Source organism: Fundulus heteroclitus, chromosome 2 (assembly GCF_011125445.2).
Source record: "Fundulus heteroclitus isolate FHET01 chromosome 2, MU-UCD_Fhet_4.1, whole genome shotgun sequence".
Classification (NCBI taxonomy): Eukaryota; Metazoa; Chordata; class Actinopteri; order Cyprinodontiformes; family Fundulidae; genus Fundulus; species Fundulus heteroclitus.
In genome coordinates, this window is record NC_046362.1 from 30,612,513 (window position 1) to 30,633,359 (window position 20,847).

General features: G+C 37.4%; 1 protein-coding gene across 1 annotated transcript; it reads left to right on the forward strand.

The window, feature by feature from the left end:
• The first annotated feature begins 1,213 nt into the window (after nt 1-1,213).
• On the forward strand, nt 1,214-17,446 carry slc12a3 (solute carrier family 12 member 3). The gene is made up of 26 exons (XM_021318983.2): nt 1,214-1,595; nt 1,859-1,990; nt 3,655-3,730; nt 5,021-5,116; nt 5,228-5,367; nt 5,734-5,844; nt 7,175-7,286; nt 8,188-8,318; nt 8,433-8,517; nt 9,063-9,223; nt 9,646-9,753; nt 9,887-10,010; nt 10,213-10,314; nt 11,470-11,625; nt 11,719-11,818; nt 12,685-12,796; nt 12,914-13,051; nt 13,406-13,512; nt 13,647-13,729; nt 13,833-13,910; nt 14,005-14,103; nt 14,187-14,298; nt 16,279-16,365; nt 16,752-16,890; nt 16,982-17,049; nt 17,160-17,446. The coding sequence occupies exons 1-26, from the start codon at nt 1,317-1,319 to the stop codon at nt 17,299-17,301; spliced, it is 3,078 nt and encodes a 1,025-aa protein (XP_021174658.2). The 5' UTR covers nt 1,214-1,316; the 3' UTR covers nt 17,302-17,446.
• Nucleotides 17,447-20,847: the final 3,401 nt, after the last annotated feature.

Genomic DNA, 20,847 nt, shown 5'->3' on the forward strand with positions numbered 1-20,847 from the left:
TCACAAAGATAAAGGTTAAGTTTAGGTATAGCACCAAATTGTGCAGCGCTGCACTCCTACAACGTAAAAATACTTTTTAAACCTGGAGGGTAAAAAAAAAAAAAGTACTTTCAGTTAAATACAAGGAAATCCTTTTCATCTCCTTTTTTATAAATGGTTTAGGTAAGATCTGAATGTTAAGTTCACAACCATAAACCAAGGAAAAACAAGTCCAGCTTGTTTGGACTGATATGGGCTTGTTTTGTAGACCAATCACAAACTCATCTATCAAAGTGCATTTCAGCTGATTGTGAAGCCATCTGTACAGAAAAAGAATACCCCAACTGAACATCTCAATCGGGGTGCAATTTACAATAGATTAACTTATTTGACATTGGTTTAAATTGTTTTAACATAACTGGTTTATCATAAAATTAAAGGTCTCATGAGCGTATATTATATGGGACTTTTTCAGCTTGTGTTTTCACTGTGCAAGTCGCATTACCCATTTACTTTTACACCATCTCAACTGGTAGCACTTCTGCAAGGTCTTTTGGACACATGGTTTGGGAGGAATTGAACTGACAACCCCACAGTTGGATAGCCACACTGCTTTTTCTTTCGTACAGATTTCCACAAATAAACATAATGCCTGGATATTTTTTTAACTTTCAAAAACATACAATCCCTTTTGTATTGATTATTTCAGCCCCGTTTGACTAATAACGGTTAAGAATATTTAATGAAATTAGGAATTCTTTCATGCTCCGTTAACAACCTTGGTCAAGGTTATTGTAAAGGTTGGTTGGTGCGAGTGTAATTATGCTATTTACAACTAACATTCTGACCAATTTAATATAACACCAGAGATTAATCATTAATAGCTGCAATGAGATAACCAGTAAAGGAAAACATGAAAGTTCTTGTAAAGACTTTAATTTATACCCAAGTATACATTTTGAAAGGTTTGGGTAAAATCAAACCAAATCTGCTGGAAAAACTTTTCCTTTTCCAATCGAATACCTACCTGTTTTACATCCTGAAGGATTGCTTGGCTGACCCCCCTCAATGTGAAACCATTTCTGTCAGGTTTAATAATTCCTGTAATGACTCTTGTTTGACTTTTCACTGAACAAGTGAACATCTTATATGGCTGCAGGCTCTTCCTGCATTGCTACGTTGAGGTCACTTTTAAACCCAGCCCTTCCAATAAAGCCTTACTCGTTGAGCCGAAACTCCAGAATCACCTTCATTGACTCGCTGACTGCTGTAGGTGAAGGAAATACTTCTTCACCAAAACAGATTTAAAACTTTTTCTAAGATCTTTATATTTTCAAATGGAGCTTCCAGCTGCTAATGACAATGTTCACCTGTCAAAGTACAGACCTAACCTTCCACTGTCAGTACTTAATGGTAGAGCACCCTCTGAGCGGTTTGATGAGTCTTATCGGCACTATGGTGACGGCGGCAGCATTACATCCCATGCGTCTGGCGCTCTGACGGGCTATGAGACCCTAGACGCCCCACCACATTACGATTTCTATGCCAACAGTCAGGCGTGGGGTCGGCGGAGACGCTCCAGGCCATCTCTGTACCAGCTGCATGGAAATCCCGAGGTAAGTAATATCTACCTTTTACCAGCTCTGATAATTGATAGCTTTTGAAAGGGCAAACGAAATATGTAAATCTTATTCCTGAAAGGGACGTTGATTCATAGTAAATTTGTTATATTCCAGGTTGTTTTATAGTAGATAAATTAAATTTGTCTAAAAACATTTTTTTTTTAAAAAGTAGTTTTTCCTTTATCCGTGCTGCACAAGTTTTAATACATTTTCCTGCTACTGTAATTATGATATAACTAAAAACTTTATTTGAATAGGATGACTCCAGACCTCCCATGTATGAGGAGACAACAGCTGGACAGATGGAAGGAGACACGTCTGAGGATGATGAGGACCAAAAGGATCCGCCACCTGAACCTACCCGTTTTGGTTGGGTACAAGGGGTGATGGTAGGTACAGTAGAGGAGTTGCCTAATGTAACGTTTGCTTCCAATGGGCATTATAAGTTCAGGCAAAATAATTTTGGTTTCAAAACGATGCGAATGCAACCAAAAACTAAATAAAACTGAGCTACGGAAATATTTTCTTGTTTCTTTTCAGTCTGTGATAGGTTCTTTTTTTAAAAAAATATCTGTTGCCTTATTGTGTTTATATCGTCTTAAACTTCCCTAGCTGTGGAAAAGTTTTATGGATTACTGAAGGGGTTTACATGCATGCTGGTAATTGCACTTTTTTTTCCCCATTCCTTGTAGATTGTTGTTTTATAGGCACAAATGTGAAGCACATTTTGTAGCTTTTTTTTCTCTCTAATTATTCAATTTGGTTGCATATTTCTTCAAATCTGAAAGTGCTATTTTTAATAACTATACAGTGTAAATTTGTAAACAGTCTCTCCTTCCTATTTTCTGTTTATTTATACTTTTACCTGTATGGAAATCTGCATACTTCAGTTTGCCTGTCACTTTGCTGCTGGTACACCTGAATGTCCCCATTGAAGGTCAATAAAGGTTATTTCTAGTCTTAATTTTTAGTGCACAGAGAAACTACAGTTGCATCAGAAGGCGGCTTTACTTGGTATCAACAAGTGTTTTACAAACAAACCCTATAAAATATTTTCCAGAAGGGATTTACAATGTAACCACTTGTAAAAATGTAGCACTCAGTAACTTTATTGTTGTCCAGTCTCTACATCTTAAAGCAGATAAGCTGCCCAAACCCTGAAGCAACATCAAAAGGCTGTGTTGACAATTAGTTACTCCTTGTCTCTTGCCCCACCCTCCTTAAGGACGTTTTATGCAGAGACAAAAGAATTAAACTTTAACTATGTTTGTCCATGAATTAAAGCGCTATATATAGATATATATATATGGTGAGTCCAAGACGGGCAGATCCTGTCCTTGGGGGCTTGTGTCCTGCATTTATTTTTTTTAAACATTTCCGTGTTTAAGCACAGCCGGTTTAAAGCAACGGGTCATTAGCCGGGTTCATTCAGGAATTATCTTAAACCAGCCTCTACAACTACATTTGAATACTTTATCTTTAGAGGCATCTTATTTTAATGTTGCAAGCTTCCATTAACATTAGAATCAAGAAAGTTGACAATTTCATATAATATGATGAAAAGTGTAAATATTTCTATTCTCCAATTAGTTGTTTTTGCCTCTTTTGTTAGGACAGTGTCTGAATTTAGTGAGACAGACCTATCAGCTTTCACTCTAACCCTCAATGCTTTGAATATTTTAAGTGCAAGCAAAAAAACTTGACACATTTTTCCACACTACTGAGCTCTACTCCTTCAGGCAGTCATAACAAGTGTACAGATCCCTCAACTGATTATACTGCAGGTACTTCATGTGTCCCTCGATTAGTTACTAATTTGTTTAAATGCTCTTCTGTGGTATTTCTGTTTCTGTTGGGTTTTTTATTAATGAATCGGTGGTCTATTACAACACCCTGTTGATAGAATTAAGCCTATCACAATTTTTTGAAAAATAAAAGCATTAATTTAGGAATTTCATATTTGATGTAATATTTAACTTTTTACATTAACTGCTCCCTAATAGTAGTAAAAACACTGTTTTTTTTTTTCGTTTTTTTTTTCTTTTTTCCACAGATTCGCTGCATGTTAAACATCTGGGGGGTGATCTTGTACCTGAGGCTGTCTTGGATCACAGCTCAGGCTGGGATTGGTATGTCAAAAAACAACCCTTCTTAACTTAACACACTTTCATGTGTTTGCTCTTGTGTGGATAACAAATCATACATCGTCAGTTACAAAACAGCTCTGGAAAAAGACTGAGAGCCCGGAAGCTATGTTTAATTTCAGGCAGAATTTAGTATACATACAGAAAAAGCATGAGTATGAAAAAGATTCCATTTTCATGGATATGGTAAAAGTAGGTCATAAATAATGTAATTAAACAGTTTTTCTTACGTGGATAAAAGAGATCAAAATAAAAATGAATGCAAGTGAGAGTTCCCAAACACAGATAATTTCTCATTGGTGTGTTAAATAGCACTGACAGCATTTTGAACAGGGTACAGTTTATTATTCACAGCTGCAGGGTCTAATTTCATCGCTATGCTGACGACACTCAACTGTTCTTTAAGATGGATAATTTGTCTAAAACACCATCCTCTCTATGTTAATCTCCATACAATCTCCTTTCTTTCCTCACAACATGTCTGGGAGAGATAAAGGATGGATGCAGCTAAATTTCCTCAGCTTTAAAGGTGCCTCACCACGTACTATGACCCTAAAAAAGCACAAAAACACATATATTCATCTTAAAATGAAAGAATATACACCAAAGGCTCCTCCTGATTGTGTTAACTTTGTACTTCTTGAGCCTAATCCAATGTTTTTAATGATCAGTTTGTGTTGTTAATGTTTTGATCTGTTTTTATTTTAATGAGCTTTTCCCACTTTTACCAGCATACGTAGGTTGTTTTATCGTTCCTGTTCTTTATGCATTTAATGTTTTATTGATTGTAGCATTTTGAGATTTCTATAAATTTAAAGGATGTTATAAGTAACTTTAATAATCTTGTCACTTATCATGGTGTGATAGAAGATACATTTCGAGTTTATGTGCAATTGCACGGCTGTATCAAGAATTGATTGTTGCAAAGGGTATAGTCTACATGGTGAGAAAAACTTTACACAAGAACCAGGCCCGATGCTAACCAAAAAAAAACATTCCAACCAAACAACATCAAGTGCTGGCAATGCTATAAAACAGATCTAGAAGAGATTTAGGACCTTAAAACACTGTTTGACGGACTGTTGGACACTTCTGCACCTGTCTGTACCACCACAATCCACTCCAGAACCGCCTGCTCCTTGAGAGTCAACTTATTAACACAACCTTCACTGGTCTGTATGTGTCCCAAATTACATCTGAATTGGACCCGGTTGAACAGTTTTTCCTCAGTGGGTGCTATGAAACTTTGCTTTGACCGCTTTCCATCTCTGACAGGTTTGACCTGGGTTATCATTTTGCTGTCCTCCACTATAACTGGCATCACTGGTCTCTCAACCTCAGCCATAGCCACCAACGGGAGAGTCAAAGGAGGTATGTTTGATTTGTTGCTTAAAGAACAACCCATATGAATTTTCAAAGTCAAAAGGTGACAAATTTATAACCATCTCTCTCTTTTTCTTTCTTCTTCTTCCATATTCCCAGGTGGTACCTACTTCCTGATAAGTCGCAGCCTTGGTCCAGAGCTGGGTGGGTCTATTGGTTTGATCTTTGCCTTTGCCAATGCTGTAGCTGTGGCAATGCACACTGTGGGCTTTGCTGAGACGGTAACAGACCTCATGCGGGTGAGAAGCATTCTCCACATGCATGTCCAAAGCTTTTACAATGACGCAAAGTGAATAAAGACCCCTTTTTTAAATTAAGTTCTTTCATTTTAATTTATTTATTCGTAAAGCACTTTTAAAAACCAATAGACCACCAAAAGTTCTGTACAGGGGAACAGAAAAATAAAAACAACACAACAATAACAGGAAATAAGCAATAAAACATATTTTTCACAGTACACACAAGACAATCAGTAGTAAACACAAAGAAGAAACAAGGACTGGCCTAACAGTCGTGCTCTCTGCAATTAAAAGCCAGTTTTTAACTGATTTACAATCATTTTAAAAAGATTTAAAATGATTTTAAATTCTTTACCTCTTCCTCAGGAACATGGAGCTATCATGGTGGACCGAACCAATGACATCCGTATCATTGGGATCATCACTGTGACGTGTCTGCTCGGCATTTCAATGGCTGGAATGGCGTGGGAGTCAAAGGTCAGATCAATATAAAACCCTTGCTTAATTTTCATGGCACTTTAAAAAATGGGTGTGTGGGGTGGGTAAAATTTTCTAGACAAAATATTGCGATTTTTGCTAGGACCCTTTAGTGTAAACCAGTAGTGCTTCTGCTGTTAGTATAAGACAGCTATATCACATTCCAAGCAGTAAGATCAAAATTAAACTTTGAGATTTTAACTGGGATTTGGGATTTGACTAAAGGATTGTTTGAGTATAAATGAAAAATCCATCTCTCCTTCTATCCGGCTATCTGCTCTTCCAACCTAACCCCTGGTAAAATATCACCAACAAATTTATAGTGATCTTCTTTATTTACTTTAAACTCTTTCTAAAATATCTGGGAACTCTGGAAACTTGTTTTAGGTAAACCATGAAATCAAGACATGACTACAGCTAACAATGACAGAGAGCTAAAAAATATATATACTAGCTATTGCTTAAAAAATGGTAGGGCCATTTCTGACCACAATTATGCTTTTAAAAAGTTGCATAAAAAATGATTAAGCTGTTGGATTCTACCTGTGAAACATAATAACAATAAATCTCATTTGTGAAGTCCCTCTTATCAGCATAACAAATGCTGTGCAGCATTTCGAGCTTCAGACTCCTGAGGTACTGCAATTATTTTTGATCAAAGTTATAAAAGATGTAATTATTTGATATTTGGAAAAAAGAAGGGTGATAAATATGAAGAGGTTTGTTTGTGTTTGCACAGAAAGTGGAAAGCAGCCAATGCTTGTGGTTTCTGAAGGTTAAAGTAACTTAGCTCAACACTCATTCAGGTTTATGTACAAGCGAATGGAAGGGTTTGACTTGGGGTGAAAAATATGAGAGGTTCTTCGACTAGGTAAAATAATAACTTTTTAACTTAAAAGTTTGTGAGCGCACTGTAAAGCAGCTTGTCACAACAAGCAGGAAGAAAAAGAAGTTTAAAACCACCATGAGCTGTTTCTTTAAAAGTCCATGTTATTTAGAATCCCTTTTTTGTTTTTGTTGCTTTTAGGCAACCTGTTTGGACAATAATTCTTGCAGTCAGTGGGTTGTTAGCATTCATTGTAGGTGTTTCTGAGGATGTAGCTTCATTAGCTTTGTGGGCTATTACATTAAATTTTTTTTAAGTAGGATGTGAAACGATGAGATGTGTAAATCATATAAATGATCCCTTCTTGCACTCGAGTGGCAAAATTGTTCAACGCTTAAACATTAATAATCCCTATAAAAATTTTATTTAATAAACTTTGAGCAATGTTTCCCTAATTTGTTTCCATCATACACTTACAAGTACTTTGCAATGTGCCTTTCACAGGCCCAGGTTTTGTTTTTCCTCGTCATCATGGTCTCATTTGCCAGTTATATTGTTGGAACCATCATGCCCGCTTCACTGGAAAAACAAGCCAAAGGATTCTTTGGCTACAGAGGTAACTATTCTCTTTTTAAACCCACTTCTATTTATTAGCTCTTTGTCGTATTCTACGGTTGTTTGGGTTTTGGTCTTTTCTGTGTTTTGATCCTTTATGTTCTATATAGTGTTGTCTAATTTACGTCATTCCTTTTTGTCAGAAAGGTCTTGCTATATTAGATCATCCCCCAAATTCTTGACTGGATTTCGCTTGACACTCATCTCAAGGCTGCGGTTCTCCCTGCTGCTTGTGCATCTTTTCTTACAATGCTTCTTCCTTCCACCATGTTGTTAATATGCTTGGATACAGAACTTTTTTGTTCAGCAATGACCTTTTGTGGTGGACCCTCCTGGTGAAGGGTGTCGATGACTGTCTTCTGGCTGTCTGTCAAATCAGCAGTTCTCCCTGTGATTGTGTAGTCTGCTAATCCAGATTGTTTGAGTAGATTGTCTGATTAGTGTGTGGCACCATGAGTTTCCAATAATGCACATTTTTCAAAGTATTCTAATATTCTGAGACTATGAATTTTGGCTTTTCATTATCTGCAAACCACAATCATCAAAATTACAAGAAATTACGGCTGCTATCATGTGTAATGATCCTGTATAATATAGGAGTTTCACTTTCTGAGATGCCTGGCAAACAATATTACAGTTTTGTGCAATTTCTAAAGTTTTCACTATGTTTATCAATTCCTGTCCGCACTTGTGTTTTACTCCAACTTCATACTACATTACACTAGTTCTGGCTTAGTTTTCGAAGCCCACACACAGTTTTATGTTTCAAAACAAACGCATTTTGATAATCAAGAGATAAAAGATCAAGTCAAGCAACTCTTGCAGGTCACTCTTACTAGCATTAGTAAGTAGTCCCTCCTTGCCCCAATTCTCCTCTAATTTTACTATTTCGCCTTCAACAGCTGAGATTTTTGCCGTCAATTTTGTACCTAACTGGCGGGGCCCAGAAAGCAGTTTTTTTGGCATGTTCTCTATTTTCTTCCCATCTGCTACTGGCATCCTGGCAGGTGCCAACATCTCTGGAGATCTGAAGGTACGTGAGTGCATTGTCTGATAGACAATGCATGAGTCATTATTGACATGTGGTTGGCAGTATGGAGAGTTATAAGCAGTTTACTTTTCATATCCCATGTGTTCTCCTTCCCAGAATCCAGCAGTGGCTATTCCTCGAGGGACATTGATGGCGATTTTCTTCACGACCATGTCCTACCTCATTATCACTGCAACAGTTGGTAAAGCTCTTTCCTACTGTTACATGAAGCATGTGATCAAAATAAGACACTGGAAGTGAAACCTAAGCTTTTCTGTTTACTTTGACATCTGTACTGTTAAACATGGAAAAATGGATGTATAGTCCAATTCAAGCAGAGTTTGGGATAAGCGTTTGTTGTTAGGAGTTGTTCTTTGATAGGAATCTGACCAAAACTCCAATCAGCAGGTAAGAAATGTACAAAAACTGTGAAAAGAATTACATACTCTGGGTCTAGGTGTAAAAAAGTACACCACTAAAGGGACATCATTTCTCAAATTTTAGTTTGCTTTGTCATTGTTTACACTAGAAAGAAAATCCCAAAACACTTTTTCATCACTGAATTAATAAACCTGCGGGCCATAACAGCCTTTTTTTTTTTTTTTTTTATAATGAACTCAATTTAAAATGCTTTTCTAAGGAACCAGAGTGGTGTGTCTTTTTTTTCTAGTTTGCTTCTTTCTTCAGGATTTATCAATGGTTGTGAATGATGGAATTTTTCCCTTTTTTATGCTAACTTTTATCCAGGATCCTGTGTGGTTCGGGACGCCTCCGGCTCGATAAATGATACATTAGCTGCTTCTACACCTATTGAGTCCTGCGTTGGTTTACCGTGTCAGTACGGCTGGGACTTCTCAGAGTGCTTTAACAATAAAACCTGCGCCTATGGCATCAGTAACTACTATCAGGTCAGCACTAACCCAAACAGTCATGGCACTTTACAGTTTTCCTTATATCCCGTTGGTGCTAAGTACTGATTTTTGTGTTGCCATTTTTTTTTTTATAGAATAAAAAAGTGAAGAATTCCACATGGCCAAAACATATCAGAGATAAGTGGAGAGTAGATAGATGATCTAGAGCAGGGCAGTGAAGTGGTAGTGTAAAAATCTACATCGGTTTACATCTATGCAGGAACATCATACAGTGACGTAGCAGTATCCTTGATAGGTCTGGTATCTGATCTGAATTAAATATAAGAATTAAACTACTGGTTTCTGATCAAAAATATATTTTCTAGGCTATTTCTGTGCATATACAGCAGGTTGTCCTTTGAGCCAGGATTTCTGCTAAGAGGAGAGTGCTTAATAAATCAAACCCTTTCTTTGTTCAGACACTAAGCATGGTCTCCGCCTTTGCCCCTCTCATCACTGCTGGTATCTTTGGAGCAACTCTGTCCTCGGCTTTGGCGTGCCTGGTATCTGCTCCCAAAGTCTTTCAGGTGCAAATACATTTTCTCTAACACCAGCATACCTGTGGAGGACATGTAAAAAAAAAAAAGAAAAATTACTGTGTATTGTGTTTGTTATAACAGGGACTGCTTTTTGTCTTCTTTTTCATATTCTGTGGTGTAGTGCCTCTGTAAGGACCATCTTTACCCTCTCATCGGGTTCTTCGGCAAAGGTTACGGTAAAAACGACGAACCGCTCAGAGCCTACTTGCTCACATACATCATAGCTGCCTGTTTTATTATCATTGGTGAGTCGAAAATGTTTAAATGATCAGTTATTCTCTTTTTTTTAATTATTATTAACCTCTGAATTGAATTCTTTCTGTTGCACCATGTTAAAAGAATTTATCAAAAATATTCACTCAAAAAAGAAACTGGAAGCCAATATTTGTCTCATAATAAATACATGACAGACATTATTTTCTCTTTTGTCGTTTCGTCTTTTGCCAGCCGAGCTGAACACCATCGCTCCGATCATCTCCAACTTCTACCTCTGCTCCTACTCTTTGATCAACTTCAGCTGCTTCCATGCTTCAATCACCAATTCACCAGGTAGGTCAAAACTTATTTATGCTCTCACAGTATTTGCTGTCACTTGTCTCGCGTACTTACATTTTTCACATCATCCAAACTTCCCTGTATTAGACAAAGGTAACCTGAGCAAATACAAAATGCAGTTTTGAAAAAAAATATTTCCGTTATCAAGGCTTTAAAAAAACATCAAAATCAATCTGGCCCTATTTGAAAATATGGTGAAAAAAACATGTACCAACCCATCTTTTGTTAAATAAGAAGTTAGTTTTAATAAACCAGTTTCTTTTCATTTCATTTTCGCTACCCATACTCACTCCTGAATCAAGAAGAACTCACATAAATTGGACCTGTCTGGCAACATGAAGCAAGCTAAAATATCTCAAAAAGCAATACATCATGACGCTATCCAATAAAATTCAAGAACAAATGAGGAACAAAATTCTTCACATCTAAAAGTCTGGAAAAATATTACTGGGCCTTTCTATGGTTCCAGGTCTTCACTGAACCACAATGACAGCAATTATGTAAAAATTCTTGAAATGTGGAAAGGTGGGACTTTTAAAGAGAGCATACTGACAACTCATCTAAGAAAGGTGCTGCTCTCCAGCTGAAGGAGGATGACTACCTGTCAATATGGGATCCAGGAATCAAACAAACTGAAAGGTTTAGATTGGCCTAATCAAAGACTGAGCGGTTGTTTATGCTTGAAAACCCTCCTGTGTGGTTCGGTTAAAAGGCGCATGCAAAGGCTGGCCAAAATTCTTCCACAGTGATACAAATAAGTTAATGCCAGTTATTTCAAATGTTTGCTGTCAGTTGCTGCCACAAAGTGTGACACAACCAGTTATTACCTTTTCACATTTGGGCAGGTTCCTTCCTTCCCTTTAGAGAGAACTGTCTTTTATATTCACCTTCTTTGACTAAAAACATTTTCTTGATGATCCAAAACATTTCACTGCGGCAAACAGACAAAATCTGCTCGGTGCTTTCACTGCACGGCCTACTGTCAAAAGCCACATGTCCCATGAGAATAAAAACATGAATAATATTTAGGAATTGCACGCATATGAAGCCGCGCCGTGGAGCAATTCATCTTGTGGTTGAAACCAAAGGGCCATTGTTTTCCCAAACTGCAGTTTGTCCTAAATAGTCAACAACTGTGTGCATTTGCAGGTTGGCGTCCGTCCTTCAGATTCTACAGTAAGTGGCTGTCGCTGCTGTGCGCCGTGGTTTGTGTGGTGATCATGTTCCTGCTGACCTGGTGGGCGGCTCTTATCGCCATTGGTGTTGTCGTATTCTTCTTGGGATATACTCTGTACAAAAAGCCAGGTAACCTGACCAACAGTCAAATAAAAAAAAAAGAAGAAAACTGTAGCATAGTGCCATATTAGGGGTTTCATTCATATTCTTGGCTGGGTTTAGATGTGAACTGGGGCTCATCGGTGCAAGCGAGCTCCTACAACCTGGCTTTGAATCATTGTGTGGGCCTGAACCTTGTGGAAGACCACGTCAAGAACTACAGGTTAGTAATATGTGATTTTCCCTGCATTGACCTAAAAAAAAACCTAGAAGTCATCCCAATCTAGCTGTTTTTCAGTTTTTACACCCGACGGTGTTGCTTAAAGCAGTAATAAACTTACCGTATGTTTCAGACCATAATGCATACCTTCAATTTTTGAGAAAACTTAAGGATTTTAAGTGTGCCTTTTAGTCCAAAAATATGTTAGTTAATTATTTTAATGTTAATTGATTTCCTTTTGAAATTAACTTGTCAAGCACAGATGTCGCCATCCTACTTGTATTTAGAACATGGTATAAAATCCATTTTGAGTACAGCCTAACAAGCTTATTTGCAAGTCAAGGCAATTCATCTGGCCCTCAAGAGCAAAAAAAGGCATATCATGTCATAAAGTAGAGGCATATATTCTTATAAAGTGCATAAAGTGGCTAAAAGTGTGCCTCCTGTAGCACGTTGATTTTTCTTTTTTATTGTGTAGTAACAGCATCCTACCACTAGATGTCAATTTACCCACAACACATTAAATTAACCTAGAAATGTCCAAAAAGAGAAAAAGTGATGAAGAATGATGAGAGTTTAAAGTGGAATTCATCCCAATATCAACTTTTTTTGCAGGTAAACTGTATAAACCGGGCCTAAGGGTGCTACTTTTATGTTACTTTGTATTGTTTATACTTCTAAACTGAAATGAAATCAAAAGCATTATCTATACACGTGCAACCGGGCCAAAGTGGCATCATGAAGTGCCAATATAGAAATGAGTTTGACACCGCTGCTGTAGACAGTAGGTCTAAATGTCGTCTGATTTACCTTTAGAGTATCTCTTCCCTGTTGTAATATTTGCTCTGGACTGTCGTTGCGTCTTTCAGACCCCAGTGTTTGGTGCTCACGGGACCCCCCAGCAGCCGTCCAGCTCTCTTGGATCTCGTCAACTGCTTCACAAAGAACCTCAGTCTGATGATGTGTGGAAATGTGGCCACTGTGCGTACAGATTTAAAATACCCTCGCAGAACCTTTTTCAATCAGTAAAACCAGGACTATCCTTAGTGTTTGGCTCTGGAATTTAACTAATTACCACTTGTCTACCCTTATTTTCAGTCTGGTTCTTCCCCGTCAGCCTTAGAGAAGGCAAGCAGCAACAGTCACGTCCACTGGTTGAACCAAAGGAAACTTAAGTCATTTTACAGAGGAGTTGTGGCTGCAGACTTCCGCTGTGGGGTTAACATGCTGCTTCAGGTCAGAAAGTACCCAGTAAACTCCCTAATATCCTAAATATGACTTTAAAGGGTAGTAGTGCCTCCCATGAAGTATACCCTTCTATCCACCAATGTGTTTATGTCCTTTTATTCTATCTTTATAACTTTTTCCATTATGCTCTGAGTAATTATCTAGAATGTGTTTTATTCCGTTTAGTTTTGCGTTTCAGTTTTCAGTAATCAGCGCATGTGACACAATGTTTTGCTCCTTACAGAACTGGTAAAGCTAGACTGAGGTTTACCGACATGTTCTTCCGTAAAACATCTAGTTTACCATTATTTATTAACATGGACATTTTCTTTCTCTCTGTCCTTGTCGCTTACTGCTTACTAGGGGGCAGGATTGGGCCGCATCAAGCCAAACGTTTTGCTGATGGGGTTCAAGAAGGACTGGCGCTCTGACTCAATTCAAGTCGCGAACAACTACGTAGAAATCCTGCAGTGAGTAAAGTTTTTTTTTTTAAACTAATCTACAGAGCATCAAACAAACCTGATGGGTGTGTCCGTCCTCCCGTTTTCACTCCAAACAAAAACTAAATGAAGCTTTGCTCCATCTAATTGTTCGTGCTCTCCAGTGATGCCTTCGACCTGCAGTACGGAGTGTGTGTCCTGAGGATGAAAGAGGGTTTAGATGTCTCCAATTCATCTCAGTCACACGGTGAGAGCATTACTGAAGTCAATGCTTAAAGTTTTTAAAACTATCAATTAAGTTGTCACTGCTCCAGCTGCTAAAGCAGATCAAACGTTGGTGTTTTTCACAGTTAATCAAGGTTTTGAAGGAGGACGGGAAAGTATTTCCACCATCTCTCCTGCTCCCCTCATTCGAACGAGCACAACCTGTATGTACCTTGTACATTATCGCATCACAAATCAAAGGATTTGATTCACTGGTCAGTCTCTACATGTAGAATGAGCGACAACTAATGTCTGCAGCTTCTGTTGCCGTTGAACTCGAGCCACAGCCCACCACCGTGTTCCAGAAAAAGCAGGGGAAGAAGACCATTGATGTTTACTGGCTGTCTGATGACGGAGGTGGGATCACGTCTGCAGCCGGCGCCTCCGTCTCTCGCTGCTGACGTTTCAGCACGTGCTCACGGATATCTTTCTGTCCTCAGGCCTGACGCTGCTTCTGCCGTACCTGCTGACGCGCAGGAAGCGCTGGGCCAGGTGTAAGGTCCGAGTGTTTGTTGGGGGAGAAACGGACAAAAGGGAGGAGCAGAAAGAGGAGTAAGAGCAGGGATCACTTGTTATAATTAATTTTTTTTATTTGGCTCTTTGACCAATTTTTTTTTTTTTTTTAAGATTAGAGGTTTTGTATACAGGACTGTCTCAGAAAATTTGAATATTGTGATAAAGTTCTTTATTTTCTTTAATCCAATTAAAAAACATGAAATGTCATACATCCTGGATTCATTACAAATCAACTGAAATATCGCAAGCCTTTTATTGTGTTAATATTGCTGATTATGGCTTACAGTTTAAGAAGCCCAAATATCCTATCTCAAAATATTAGAATATCGTGAGAAAGTATACTAGTAGGCTATTCAACTAATCACTTGAATCGTCTAATTAACTCGAAACACTGCAGGGTTTCCTGAGCCTTGAAAAACACTCAGCTTGGTTCAGTAAACTAAATCACAAGTATGGTAGTGGTTAAGAGACGACATAAGATTCTCACAGTAACTGGTGTACTGACCATGGCATTACTGTCCTTGATTGGCCTGCCAATTCCCCTGACCTGAACCCCATAGAGAATTTGTGGGGTATTGTGAAGAAGAAGCTGAAAGACACCAGAGCCAACAATGCAAATGAGCTAAAGGCCGCTATTGAAGCATCCTGGGCATCCATAACACCTCAGCAATGCCACAGGCTGATTGCCTCCATGCCACGCCGCATTGATGCAGTAATCTGTGCAAAAGGATTCCCAACCAAGTACTGAGTGCATTAATGGACATTTTCAAATGTTTGATTTTGTTTTGCTGTTCTAATTTTTTTTTAACTTGGTCTGAGGAAATATTCTAATATTTTGAGATAGGATTTTTGAGTTTTCTTCAGCTGTACGCCATAATCAGCGATATTAAAACAATAAAAGGCTTGCGATATTTCAGTTGATTTATTAATGAATCCAGAATGTATGACATTTCATGTTTTTTAATTGCATTACAGAAAATAAAGAACTTTATCACAATATTCTAATTTTCTGAGACAGTCCTGTAAACCACGGCCTTCCCAATACGTAAACATTATATTTTTTAAGACACCCGTATTAAATAAGTCCTTTAAAATGAGCTTAATTAATGCAAGCTGGAGGCTGTGGTCTGCTCTCCTTGTTTTGACCACCTGCTTCCCATTTTTCTGATTTTGACCGATCATATTTTAAGGCCTCAACCACACTCTATTTTGGACAGTAAACAAAAATTGACTACACTTTGGATGCTGCACTTTTTACATTATATATATTTTCTTTGGCAATAATTAGAACATATAAACAATAGCTCTTGACTAAATCAGGGCGAAATAAACGTGCTTTAGACACAACGCTGACATGTTGGTATCTCAAAGAACCACTAAATGTTTTAGCAAACTAATGTTTCATGTGCATTTTAACAAAACCGGCATCTAGATGGGTGTGGCTTGTGTGGTTTTATTCTTTGATTTTATGCATCTGCTCTACATTTTACTCATTTTGTTTTTGTTGTTATTGTGTTTTTATTGTTTTTACATTTTGAATCATTAGCTTTTTAGGGTCTGGAAAGCTCTGTTCCCAACTGAATTGTTTGTGTGTATATATATATATATATATATATATATATATATATATATATATATATATATATATATATATATATATATATATATATATATATATATATATATAAACTTGACTTAAGTCTGCACACCAATAACTGAAATAATAATAAATAACCTTAAGCGTTGTTTTCATCAAATACAACATAGCCAGTCTTGTTTCAGCTCATTTGTCTTTAGAAACCATTCTGAAAAATTATTTGACCAAATTTATGACTTCATTTGATATGATTTTGTTATGATTACTGTAAACCTATTTGTTTTAATGCTTTTGTCTTAGGTTAATGTTAGTTTAGAAAATCACAATGTAAATCTCTTTATTATCTTAATGAACAAAATGTTTTATTTTTTTATAATTAGATTATGGGAAAATAATTCAAGGTGTACATTTGTTTCTAGGGTTTTGTCTCTCATCAAGAAGTTTCGTCTCGGTTTTCAAGATGTTGAAGTGCTCCCTGACATCTATCAAAATCCTCAGCCTGTGAAGTAAGACTGCTAGCTTGTTAGAGTGATACAAAATAAACAGAAAAACATTTATTTTATGAAGCCCTAAAAACAGTGCCCTGAAAACTTGTCTGCACTCCTGGTGAACATGCGCGAAAAGTCTTAGTCATAACCGTGAGGGAAGCAATTGCTGCCATCTTTCAATCTGAGAAAGGTGTTGGGTCATTTCAAATTATTTTGAAGTCCAACGTCCTCTAGTAAGGAAAATTATTCACAAGTGAAAAATAAGCTGACAACCTTTCCAGGATCAGGTGTTCAAGAAAATTTGCCCAAGATCAGACTAATGCAAGAGAAATTGAAAAAAAAAAAAAAAAAAACATAATCTTAAACATAATCTAATCTAATCTCTAACACATGCTTTTCTCAAGTGTCCATCATTTCGAGAGCATGATCAGTCGCTTTAGGCTGGACCCAAGCCCCAAACAGGACTCGGACGCCGATCCTCCAAGACAGCAGGAAGCCCCATGGATGATCACTCACCAAGATTATGAGAGGAACATGGCAAAGGTATGAGAAATGCTCACCACTCTCATTTTATTCATCCCCATTGTTGTCTCAGTTCTCTTTCATTACGATTAACGCTTTGTGTCAACTTCAGACCCTCCGTCAGATCCGTCTAAATGAGGTGCTGCTGGATTACTCCAGAGATGCGGCTCTGATTGTGATGTGAGTGCAATACTTCTTCCTTTTGCTGCTTCTTCCTTGCAAAATAGAAGATGAAATTGTTGAGAACTGAAAAGAAATCCCATTTTGCCCTTCACTGTGTCTCCAAACAGCACCATGCCAGTGGGGAGGAGAGGAGTGTGCCCCAATTCTCTGTACCTGGCATGGCTCGACATCTTGTCCCGGGATCTAAGACCTCCGGTGCTGATGGTCAGAGGAAACCAGGAGAGTGTTCTTACTTTCTACTGCCAATAAGACTTTCCAGTTATGTGGTTTCAACAATGAAATTATGAAACTCTGTAGTGCCTTGAAAACGTTTAAAAAAATCATGGGATGTTTTGAAGGAATGGTTTTGCAATTAAATTCAAAATCACAGTAATATAAATGTTTGAAAAGGTCCCTTCCTGTTTTTTGGAAATTGTATTATTTGTTCCTCATCATTAATTTGTAATACAACAAATGAATTTAAATTAAAATAAGCATCTTAAGCATCCTTTCTGACTTATTATAAACTAGTTTGCAGGTATAATTGCTAATGATTTGCTTCTCAAACTTAATTGTGTAATAGCTTGAAACTTATTACATTCAAAGGACATTTTAAGTCATTGTCTATTTCTGACTAAATGTTTAATTTACTTTGCTTTACCTCTGTAACTTTTCCACTGTTAGCCAAAAACTTAAATATCATACATTTTCCCCCAACACAAAGTAGGGTATAATTGTGAAGTTAGAGGAAAACGATACAAGGTTTTCACAGTTTTTTCTAAATACATTTCTGAAAAGTGTGTCATGCATTTGTATCCCACCCCCATTTAATTTGACGGCCAGTACAAATAGTTTTGCTGAGCACTAACTCAGGGGTTCCCAAACTTTTTTTGTCATGCACTCCTTCAGAGTCCCAAAACACGCACAAAATTGCATTTGCAGTTACAATAACAATTGCAGTTACTATAACAAAGGTTATAGAAAAAAAATTAGAACATAATGAGAGAGAGAGAGAGAGAGAGAGAGAGAGAGAGAGAGAGAGTGAGAGAGAGAGATAGAGCGAGAGAGCAGACTGAGAGGAGAGGAGAGATAGAGGAGAGTCTAGAGAGAGATGCCCGTGAGCTCTTCCGCTCTCGCGACTATGCGCGGCTCTCTACGCTCAAGCCTCTCCGTAGCGGTCGTCTCTGCTGCGATGTGAGCGTCGCGTGCGCTCGCAGCTCCTCGACTCTTCCGAGCGTCTCTCATATTTATTATATATAATAACGTTATAAACATTCTATCATTTCCTTCCACTTTGTGCTGGACTTTCACATCAAAACTCAAACAAGATACTTAAATTTGTGATTGTAATGTAACTAAATGTAAAAAAGATCAAGGGGGCTTGAATACTTTTATAAAGCACTGTATGTGATGATTGTTTGTTGTTCAACTGTGTTACACGATTAAGACTTGTTTTTTTATAAATTGATCTTTCTAGCTGTTGCATTAGTTGAAAAAAGTTGTGGTTGTTTTAATTGGTCTACTATTCCTGCAGCTAATTCTGTACAAAGGTTATGGGAAATCTACTGTTTATTTTAATTAAATAGACTAATCAAAATCTTTTGTGGTTTCCTTTGTAATATTGATATGTATAGTCTTTTCCTTTTTTTTTTCAAACATTAGGTACATGTCATAATCTTCGATTGAGGAATGCCTTATTTTGAGATTTTATTATTTTATTTTACAGGCACAAAACAATTTGTTCAAATATATAAACCCTTGAAAACAAACCAAAATAATTTGATATTTTTGTTATCTGGTAGACCAGAATAATGTCATATATATGTCTTCCACTAAACCAAGGTTGGTTTGAAAAGGTAACAAGTTCAAGGGGAAACCCAGTCATCCCTCTCATCAGCAAAACGCTCCAGTTCATTCTGGATCACAAGGCAATCCAAGGCCAAAAAGGACATATAGACTGCATCCAAAACATTCTAGATACAGCTCCAACCTCCGGTTCCTAGCTCCTGTTCCTTGACCTTTCATGAAGTCACAGTAAGATGTCTACTGTGGATAGGAAAGGAGCGTCAGACAGCTGTGTTGCTTTCAGGCAGCCTTTAACTCGTCATTACGCATCAGTAAGGGACGTTGCAAGCTCCCTATGCTAAAGGAGCTATGATAGGGAGCATATCGGCTCCTTTTCCTACTTACTTCCTTACTGTTTGCTGTATTTGGACTTATCATGGCGAATGCTGATGAACTTCCACTTTGGCTGAAGCATCCTTACCGATTAGACCCTTTCAGATGCGGCCACTGTCACCTCCTCACAAAGTTACAGATTGGCTAAAGGTCCTTCCACTGGTGCCTATCTTTAACAGTCAATGGACAAGAGGCGGGGTACACCTTGGACAGGTCACCAGTCTATCACATGGCATGGAAAAAAAACAGAATATAGATCTAAACATTTCTGTTTAAATCATGAGTATTTGATAAAACATTTTATTCATAGCTCAGTATGTGTTACCATGTCCTTCTCATTCCGCAACCCTCAGTCCTGTTTGCTATGTCTCTAACAGTTTTATTTAATAATTTACAGTGAACTAACTGTTCAGCGAGTGCCTAAATCATATTCTGCTGTCAAAAGTACCCTATGTGGTAAACCAGAGTGCTAGAGGTGAGAGCTGGGCTTCAAGGGTTTTTTGTTGTTTTGTTTGGTTTTGGTTTTTTGTTATCGGAACAAAAAGGTTTCAGCACTTGTATTCACTTGCTGATTTAAAGGACGTGAAGCAAAAAAAAAATAAAATGATGTCCTTACTAAATGTAATAAGCACTTTGGTTATCTCATCCATTTGTGCCATTTACCACCGTTGCAGTGCATATCACATTCATTAAAGCTTTTATTATATGGTTTGCTGTTTAGAATTATTTGCTATTCTTATGTTTGTCTGTCTTAATGATTTTACTAAATTCTCAATGAAAATGTCTACAACAAATCAGTAGAATATAATCAAATTCTTAAATTATTTCAGTATTTCACTTCAACAAGTAAAACTTGTATATATTCAATATGCACTGACTGGTATAGGGCCAGCATGTATTTCTATTAAGTTAGATAATTACTGCTTATAGATCCAATATTTGGAAATCCAATATTCAGTTTCACCGGTTGTAATTCTCCCCCATGGGCTTTCCATCGCTATCCTGTTATGGCTGTGGTTATGTATATTGCTTTTGCACTTTTTCTTTTTTTTTTTTTTTTTTTGCTTCCACTTTCTGATAACATGCTGTTTTAATTGCATAACAGGATTTTCCTTTTTAAATTCAGTTAATGAAATAAATTAACTGTTCGATGTCCCTGCAATATATTGAGATACACCCATTCTGGAAAACTCCTTTAGGCTGAGAAAGTTTACAGCTGATGTAACATTGCTGATGTAATTTCCCTGAATAAACAAAGTTCAGAATACTTACTCGGTTGACCATAGAGGGGTGCAAAATGAAGACGTACTTTGTTGACTTTTCAGAGACATCCGAGGTAAAACAAGCTAAAGTGGAAAACCCATTAAAAAGGTCTAACATTCTATAAAATAATTTGCTGAATGATCCAATCATGCTAGCTGGACGTTCTCCTTTGTGGTAAATGTGTATGTTGTGTTTTAAAACAGTTGTCAACTTCGTGTAACCCCTAAGGACTAAAGTGAGCTATTTCTGTCAGTTTTGTAAAATAAACGATCTTTGATCCACGGACCCGATTTCTGCGCATGCTCTCTGTTTAAACATTCGATGAGCCTCCACGTCTGAGCGCAAGTGGCGTGTAGCCAATCAGGGGCAGCCACA